Source organism: Asparagus officinalis, chromosome 4 (genome assembly GCF_001876935.1).
Source record: "Asparagus officinalis chromosome 4, Aspof.V1, whole genome shotgun sequence".
Taxonomy (NCBI): Eukaryota; Viridiplantae; Streptophyta; class Magnoliopsida; order Asparagales; family Asparagaceae; genus Asparagus; species Asparagus officinalis.
In genome coordinates, this window is record NC_033797.1 from 101,024,217 (window position 1) to 101,034,393 (window position 10,177).

General features: G+C 35.6%; 1 protein-coding gene across 1 annotated transcript; it reads left to right on the forward strand.

Annotated features, from left to right (window-relative positions):
- Positions 720 to 9,798, forward strand: LOC109839096 (patellin-3-like). Its single transcript, XM_020407531.1, is given in 7 exon segments — positions 720 to 853; positions 6,950 to 7,015; positions 7,017 to 7,284; positions 7,286 to 7,954; positions 8,557 to 8,681; positions 8,775 to 8,916; positions 9,280 to 9,798. Coding segments are annotated over 7 exon segments (1,665 nt in total). The 3' UTR covers positions 9,541 to 9,798.

The following is a 10,177-nucleotide window of genomic DNA, read 5'->3' on the forward strand; positions in this document are numbered from 1 at the left end:
GAACTACAAAATCAAACACATTATAAATATAAGAAAGGAAATGACACATGTTTTAATTATGCAAATAGATTCCTTACAATCACTCAATTTCTCATAAATGTTGATATTCGAACAACTATTCGTAGTTGACATTTTTAGTAGATCTCTTCTGAACTCTTCCAAACCAAGGTATTCCACTCATATTCTCAGCTCGGGCAATACGGATGTTTGGTGCTCTTCTGAACTCTTCCAAACCAAGGTATTCCACTCATATTCTCAGCTCGGGCAATACGGATGTTTGGTGCTAAGGACAAGATTGCAGTGCGTCTACATAGCCTCTTAAAATCCCAATCGAAGTTAATAAGTCTCATTTCGCATATAACCTCATCAAAAGTAGACTTATTAAGCAATCTATATTTAATAAATCCAAACTCATCCAGCAAGGAATTGAGCAGTCCAGCTACTTTTTCTGTTTCACTCAATTCAGGCTCCCTTTGAACTTCCATATTAAATAATATATTTCGCATATTTGAAATGTGTTCATCTAGTGTCTCATTTCTTTTCAACTTATGTGTCATATAATCTAGCTTGGTTGGGTTACGATAGGGGACTGCGAGCCTAATTTGATGACCATCCCTTCCCCAGAATGATAATGTTCTTTTTCTTGCTGTTCGTTTCACAATCGCCATCACTAACAAAATAAAAAAAATGTATGTTAGTATTTGTGATTACAACCCTAGATGGGGAAGGGATGGCTTCATGGAATTAATAATGGGTCAATGACAGTATTCTATCCGAAGCTTCATGGAATTGATAATGGGTCAATGACAGTATTCTATCTGAAGCATTTTCATTGCCTGATAATTGGATTCAAGTACTATTCTTAAAATTGCAAAGTCTTACAATGTTTAAGTAGCAAACAAAGGTATTTTGGGATCGTATGTCTATTTCATCATTGTTCAGGAATACTCTTGCTAATAGTCGTACTAATAGTTTACAATCAAATAAAGATCTTGTGTGATGCATATAATTTAGAACACATATATTTAAATGGTATCATTGAGTTATAGCTTTGTTTAAAGCTCGTGCGATGAATATATTCATTTATTTCAGATTTTATATGTTAAAAATGTAATATATTATGAAGCATCTGTGATATTGAAGGAAAAATTCAATTGAAAGAGTATAACATGTAAAATCATACCTTTCAAACTAAACAACCGACTCTAACAAACTGCTATAACATTAAATGAAAATAAAATATTTAAATTTTTTTATAGATATAATGACCGGTTGAAATATTATGAAGCTTTTTGGGAAGAAAAAATACCTTTCAATATATGATAACGCGCAAAGATCACTGCAAACTGCAAAAACAAATTTTAGATGTGTGAATAATTATCACAAACATGCAATTGTGAAGTCAGAAAAACATATAACATATGTTTAGGAAGTATTCAAAAAATGTCCTATTTATAATGCTTTTTAAAATAACATATATGTTTGAGAAGTAGGCAACACGTTTTCGAGTGGCATTCAAAGATGCATTAATTCTAATTTATGTGATTTTCTAAATAAATAATCTCTAAGAAAACACATGTGGCATTCAAAGATGCATTAATTCTAATTTATGTGATTTTCTAAATAAATAATCTCTAAGAAAACACATAAATTCTATTAAGAATCTTTTTTACTAATTTATGTGATTTTCTAAATAAATAATCTCTAAGAAAACACATAAATTCTATTAAGAATCTTTTTTATGGACATCTCAACAAAAAAGAACAACTAAATAATAAATTTTTACTTAGTTTTGGACACTAATCGGCATACAGGTTCTCTTTAGTTCGGTTGGAGATTAGTAGTTTGGAACAAACATGATGCCACATAGTAGTTGGAAAGAAAAACTATTTATACAGAAGACATTAAAATAAAAAGTAATGTATTGTGGCATGAAGGTGCACATACAAATTGGAAAGAAACATGCAAAACAAAATTTAACATTGATCACAGGAGAGAAATACTGAAAAAGTAATAATTAAACATGACATAAATCAGGTTGTTTCGAGAGGGTTGAATTCAAGTTGATAAGAAATTCCTTACATATGAATGCATTAATAATAATCACCACATGTAATAATATCTTGTAATAATAATCACCACATGTAATAATATCTTATAATATCGAGACGACATACTATTACTCCTAATAACACAACTTCAGCACCAGATCTCTCACAAGCACTGTAAATTGTAAAAACACTGAAGTTTACAGCCATGCACTTCTAAATGTACTTATAACTAACTTTATTGCTCCATACATGAGAAATATTATGCTAAAAGAGCACCAAAGAAACTCCCATCCTTATAACTAATATCGACATGATTACCAATTGTGCAAAATGCTAAAAGAGCACCAAAGAAACTCCCATCCTTATAACTAATATCGACATGATTACCAATTGTGCAAAAAACCAAGTAATTAAAGACCAAAGCTGTTCAAACTTCATCAACATTGAAATACAGCAAAAGATAATAAAAATAATCGGGGGCAATGAAACAATACCAAATACCCCTTGCTGTAAACATCAAGACAAGGAGATGTTTGGTCCTCTTCTAGGATTGTTAAGAATAGGAAATGGGCAAATAGATGCGAGACAAGTCAACTAAGCAAGGAACAATTGATGACTGGTAGATAACACCCCATGCAAAATGGTAAACCTACATATATATACTTACAATTAAAAGATAACAGCGAGCTGGAAGTGTCATCATATAGTACATTAAAAAAAACCACATCATCTTGAGAAAAGCTCCTAGCAAGATGATTATCACAGGTTTACATACCAAAAGATCTGTAAGTTTCAGCACTGCTAGCTACATATTGATCTATACAACAGTCCAATATGTTTCCAGTTTAAAGCTGACATGTCCAATAACGATAAAGAGAATATAATATATATGATGCAATATGTTTCCAGTTTAAAGCAATGCAAGCTGACATGTCCAGTATCAAGTGCAATTTCAGTGATTAACAACCATTTTTACTCATCATAATCAAGGCACTAATATTATCTCAAGGTACAGAATTAAGTAATAAAAAATCAGATTATTACCCAAACCTACATAGAAAAATCAGATTACTACCCAAAATGTAGCAACTTGTAATATATGAAAATTGGAAGATACTATGGAAAGTTAACCAAAATCACATTACTACCCAAACCTGCACAAAGCCCAACATTTTGGCATAAAAAAACAGCATTAATATAAGGTTATAAGTTATATCTACAAGTTGTATTAATGCATTCATATAAAACCTCACTGTAATTATATCTTATAAGTCATATCTACAAATTAAGTAATAGCGATTACTTCACCTTGTAATAATAATCACCACCTGTCATACCCATTAAAATGGTGCCACAATAGAGAACGTATCTGATAGATAAGCCTACCATGGATTTAATAAATTTTACAACATGCCTACAATTTGACAGACATATTTGGTCACACATTCATCTCGTGGAAAAGCTGAAGAAAAAGGAAACTCCTCAGTTTCCACAAAGCTAACAGCGAACTGGAAGTGTCATCATATAGTACATTAAAAAAAACCACATCATCTTGAGAAAAGCCGCTAGCAAGATGATTATCACAGATTTACATACCAAAAGATCTGTAAGTTTCAGCACTACAGGCTATATACTGATATATACAACAGTACAATATGTTTCCAGTTTAAAGTTGACATGTCCAATAATGATAAAGAGGATATAATCTATATGATGCAATAGGTTTCCAGTTTAAAGCAATGCAAGCTGACATGTCCAGTATCAAGTGCAATTTCAGTGATTAACAACCATTTTTACTCATCATAATCATGGCACTAATATTACCTCAAGGTACAGAATTAATTAATAAAAAATCAGATTACAACCCAAACCTGCATAAAAAATCAGATTACTATCCAAAATGTAGCAACTTGTAATATTTGAAAATTGGAAGATACTATGGAAAGTTAACCAAAATCACATTACTACCCAAACCTGCATAAAGCCCAACATAACCAAAATCACATTACTACCCAAACCTGCATAAAGCCCAACATTTTGGCATAAAAAATCAGCATTAATTCCGAATGGACTTATTGTAGTTTTGTTGTTGCTGATAGACCTTTGAGTGAAATTCTTTTTACTCTTTTACCCTCAATAGAAATAGAAATTTGATTTTTTGGCAAAATAAATCTCCCGAGAAGAAAAATGGCAGTCTCTCATGTCAGGATATTTAGTTTGATATGAAAAGCATAACTGTGCTTGGAAGTTACTGTGACTTAACTTGCTATCATAATTTAATTGCATATGGACCCCTTTGCAACTTTTTATTTCTAAATTTGATTTGACGGATAGACCTCATAGATGAATTAATTCTAATATTAGACCTAGAATTATCAAAAAGAAATCACATAGCACCCTTACAGGCTTATACATCTTGTCACCTCTTGCACATGTTGATGTCAATATCAGGTAGTTAGCGAGGTGAAGTAGCACTTTATAAATTACATCAAATATTTGTGGAATGAATCGATAAAGATTGCTATAGAGTAGTAACAATCAAATTAGATACATTCACTATAACACCATAAGCAATATACACTGAACAGAGCTCCAATTTCACAATATATGGAAAAAAATGCCAATGAAAGTACATTTCGCACATTGGGGGAAAAAATTAAAACCAATAAAAGCATATGAAAAGTGGACATGAATCCACAAAAATTGCTCCTTTTCCTCCCTATGTATTATGCACTATAGTGAATGGGTTAATTACGAAGTCATAGAAGGAAAAAAAATGATAAACTCAGCTTTATGTTTGATACTACTGGTGCACAGTCAACTTGATCAGCTAAGCGCAACATAACAAATACAAAAATTGAAAATACATCAACCAATTAACGATAATAATGACCATAAGGCAATTCACAATTGTGAATGGGTTAATTACGAAGTCATACAGAGCTCCAATTTTACAATATATGGAAAAAATTCCAATGAAAGTAAATTTCACACATAATCTAAAAAATTTAAGGGTTTCAGTAATTAGACCTGTCGACCTCCGAAGACGCCGACGAACTTCGCCTCCAGTGACGCCGACTGCTTTCTGTATCGTAGGGGTCAGTCTTCGCCAGGGGTTTTGCTGAATCTTCGTTTTCTTTGGAGATAAGGGATGCGGGGATGAGACTCTGAGGCTTTCTATATAGTCGTACCATCCTTTGGCGACGCTTGGGTTCTCGAGGCGCACTATTTGTGGGGAGTCGAACGACAGAAGAGCTGAGATTGAAGGAAACGAACAGTCGATCACGGGAAATTAAGAACGGAGGAAGGAATCGCTTTGGGGGAAATATTCGTATCATCCTTGGGTGACGATTGGGTTCTCGAGGCGCACTATTTGTGGGGAGTTGAATGACAGAAGTGCTGAGATCGAACGAAACGAAGCTGGGAACGATATTGGGGGAAGGAATCGCTTTGGGGGAAATGGGGTAAAGGAGATATTAGGAAGGAAAACGAAGCTAGGAACGATGCAGTGAATTGAAGATAGGAACGAAGCGGTGCACGGATTTAGAAGCGGTGAAAGAAGATGTCGGGTATTTTGCCAAGTGGCGTTGTTAGGAAAGAAGCGGTGAAAGGAGATGTTGGTGATTTTGCCAAGTGGCGTTTTGAAGGGTAATACTTTTTAGTAATAGTATATAGATTATTGAATTTATGCTATTTAGATCAAATAATAACGCTGCATATTAATAATGCTAACGTTGAAGGGAAGAGGTATTGCAAAGTAAGTTGAAGGAGAAGAGAAAGACATTCTTGTAATTAAGAAAAACTGAAGGAGAAGAGGAAGATGCATTTGTCACTGTAATCAATAAGAAAGAGAAGAAAAGATGCAAGAAGATAGCTGCATCAAGATGTTTCTATTTAATCACAATAATATAGTCAAAACATGATTTATGTCAAGGACATAAGAGCGTACGTATAATATTTAGAGATGGACATTTTGGAAAAAGTATTTTAACATAGTAACATATTTTTATAATTTATAATATAATATAAGGTAATATAATAGTTAAAAAGATTAATTAAAAATAGTACTACTTATAATTGTGTGGGGAGAGTTGAAAGGGTACGATTAATAACAACTTGGGGGTTCTAATTTTTCTCCAAATGTAAAGTTGAGAATTATCAAATTAATTAAAGCTAGAACTATTAAATTTTAGAGGAGTAAAAAGGGCAATCAAAAGTTTTAACATCACAATTCTCTTTTTATATGTAGTATAGATTAATTATATAGTGACATTACTTTTTAAAAATTTTAAATCCATCACAGCTTAAGTTCTCCTGCAAAAATGCAAAATTTGTTATTCCCCAAATTGGGGTGGGATCTAGGGAATAGAATTCTCTTATTGGTAATCACCCAAAGTTAGGGGTGTTATCTGTAAGTTTTCTTATATTTTGAATGCTAAAGGCTATCTGGTAATCGTCCAAAGGTAGAGGTGTTTTCTGTAATTTAGCCAAATTTAAAAAAAAACAACATAATATTTATAAAGCTTAAAATCAAACACAAACACATAGCAGCACTTGCAGTCCGCCAGCGAAACGGACCCGAGAACTTTATTAAATTTGCTGAACGTCTAACTAATATTTCACACACCAAACTAATTCATAGTATATTAATCCCTAATTATAAATGATTAATGTTTGCTGCTTCGGCCCCTTTTGTGGGTCCCATCTACAGAGGGCCGTTCAGAGCTGGCCCTCACCTCCTTCAGACAGTCTGTTCTCCTCTCCCTCTGTATATATAAAAAAACCCTTCTCTCCTCTTCCCCCCAAACCCTAAAATACATTTCATCTCTCTCCCTCTAAAAAAGTCTCTCCCTCTTTCTCTAAAATTCCGCCCCCTTTGTCTGAGGCCATGGCCGAAGAGACCCAACCCAAGCCGGCCGAATCCACTCCTTTAAAGAGAGCAACTTGGTCGCTGATCTCGAGACGCGAAAAGAAAGCTCTCGAGATCTAGAGACCGGATCTCAGCGTCGCTGGCCAACAAGTGCAGTTCACTCCTCCACCCCGCCGCCGGCCTGCTCCCGCCGCCGTCGAGGAGGCTTCGGCGAAGGAGGAGGAGAAGAAGACTGAGGAACCCAAGACGGAAGAGCCCAAAACTGAAGAGCCCAAAACAGAGGAGCCCAAAACAGAGGAGCCCAAATCAGAAGAGCCCAAATCAGAGGAGCCCAAGACAGAAGAGCCCAAAACAGAAGAACCTTCCATCATCGGAGGAGGCCGCAGCTCCTGCATCAGCATCAGCTACCACAGAGGTAACTGAGGAAAAGACCGAGGCGGCGGACGAGGGGTCGAAATCTGCAACCGAAACCGAACCTGCAGCACCCGAAGCCCAAACCCCCGCTCAAGAAGAACCCCCAGAGGAGATCTTCATCTGGGGCGTTCCGCTTATCGGGGACGAGAAGAGCGACACTGTCCTCCTCAAGTTCCTCCGAGCCCGAGATTTCAAGGTCAAGGATGCCATGACCATGATCAAGAACGCTGTCATCTGGCGCAAACAATTCGACATTGATTCTTTAATTGAAGAAGACCTCCAGATTCCCGAGCTTCAGAAGGTTGTTTTCAATCACGGGTTCGATAAAGAAGGGCACCCCGTTTGCTATAATGTGTATGGGGAGTTACAGGATAAAGAGCTGTATGCAAAGGCTTTTGGGGATGAGGAGAAGAGGGAGAGGTTCTTGAGGTGGAGGATTCAGTTCTTGGAGAAGGGGATTAGAGAGCTGCTTGGTTTTAGCCCTGGAGCTGTTTGTTCAATGGTGCAGGTTACTGATCTTAAGAATACCCCCGGACCGGGGAGGAAGGAGCTCAGGATTGCTACTAAGAAAGCACTCACTCTGCTGCAGGACAATTACCCTGAGTTTGTTGCTAAGCAGGTATATTTTTCTTAAACTTTGTTGCTTGATTTGATTTTGATTTTGATTTTGGTTATGAAACAAGAGATAATTTGTAGAAAACTAACTGAATTTTATTTTGTGCTTGGAGTTTGGTTTCGTTTAAGTTTGAAGCATGATGTGTTTGATGTGTTTTATTTTGTATGGAATTGAATTGAAGAAGATACAAATACAGCAAGAAAACTTGCTTCTTGTTGGTTCTAAATAGGAATTTATTCCTATGGGTCTGGGTTATTTTTTTCAAAGGATATTTATTGGGCATCTGCTTTTATATTTATTGTTCATTAATATGGAAAAGATATGACGTTGAACTATCAGCAACTGAACCATTTAGATCACCTGTTCCTATTTATGGGAAAATGTTTTCTTCAATTTGGTCTTTAACTAGTTAAGGTTTGGCAGTTTTGTTTTGTTTTTCTCACCAGAGGAAGAACCGTTATCTGATATTTTCTAGGTTTACATTGTAGACAATTAGGATAATGTAATGATTAGAAGCCTGAGATTGGTCCTGTTGGATTTTCTGCCTATTGATAAACTTATTACTTCCTTGGATTTCATGGAGATGTATTTTGGTCACTCTTTAGATATTCATCAATGTTCCATGGTGGTATGTTGCATACAACAAGGTGATCGGCTCAATCTTCACTCCAAGGAGCAAGAGCAAGTTTGTTTTTGCTGCATCTTCTAAATCTGCAGACACCCTCTTCAAGTTTGTGAAACTCTCTAAACCTTCTCTTTCTTTCCCAATTTCTTAATAGACTGAAATTATTTCTTATATGTTGATATTCTTCTATTTGTTCAGATACATAGCACCTGAGCAAGTCCCAGTTCAATATGGTGGCCTGAGCAAGGAGAATGACACTGATTTCATCACTGCCGATGCTGTTACTGAGTTTATAATCAAGCCTGCAAGCAAGCATACCATTGAGATTCCCGCTACTGAGGTGAAGAACATTTCTTTGTTAAAAGTTTCATTTTTGGATTAATTGCTGATAGACCTTCTGAACTATTGCCAAATTGAAATTACTATTTGAATAATTCTATTGTTGATATACCAACCTGAAAGAGTTCTATCGTTGCAGATAGACCCTCTTGAGTGAAATTCTATTGTTGCAGATAGAATGCCTTGAAAGGGTCAAAAAATTGTCACTTAGGGTTCCATCTGCAACAATGGAGCTACAAGGGTAGTAATTTTATATTGGCAATAGTAGAAGTGGTTTATCCGCAACAACTAATCGTTCATTTACTTGCATTACATACTAAGTTTTCTGATGATCATTGAACTTTTTTGTACAATTTAATAACAGGGGAGTACTGTTATCTGGGAATTCCGTGTTCTTGGTTGGGAAGTGACTTACGGTGCTGAGTTTGCACCAACTGCAGAGTCTGGATACACTGTGATAATTCAAAAGGCGAGGAAATTCGTTCCCACCGACGAGCCCTATGTGAAGAACAGCTTCAAGATCGGTGAGCCAGGGAAAGTAGTCCTCACCATTGACAATGCCACCTCCAAGAAGAAGAAGCTTCTCTACCGATACAAGGAAAAGAGTTCCACTGAATCCACTTAAATGGGAAAAAAAGAGCCTTCATATGATTTGGGTTTTCTTCTAGAGCGGAAAAAAGGTTTTTTTTTTGTTCCTGTTCTTTTTCTTCGTAAATTGGTGATCACTTGTTGTTATTTACTGCTTATTCATATTTGTTGAAACAATTAAAGTACATTGGTTAAGTTGGTGTGAGGGAGAGGAGGAGCTCTGCTACTTTGATATATTACCCTGTACATTATGTGTAGATTTGGCATTTGTGAGTTAATTTTATATTTTGTCATATGGGTTTTTTCTTGTTAGAAAATTTGATCATGGGAAGCATCTACCCTGCATATTACTTTATGGTTCTTGCTCTTTGTTGTTACCATCGGTCCTTGTTCAAAATTTATTATTTCTTTCTACTTTCTCTTCAATCATATGGTCTGCCATGATAAGGGAGAAATCGAATTATTCTCATCATACTGCAAGATATCTTTCCTTCCAGCTCATATCAAACCTTCTGCTGACTTGTAACTGTGTGTTATTGCCAAGCATTTCATTTTATTGTATATGCCTATAGTGAGGGTAAATAGCACAAATTTCCCATCCACTTTATCTGGTTTTGCTGCAAACTCTCAGGTTCTATTAGTTTTACCAGGGAAATTGGAAATATTGCCCCTCT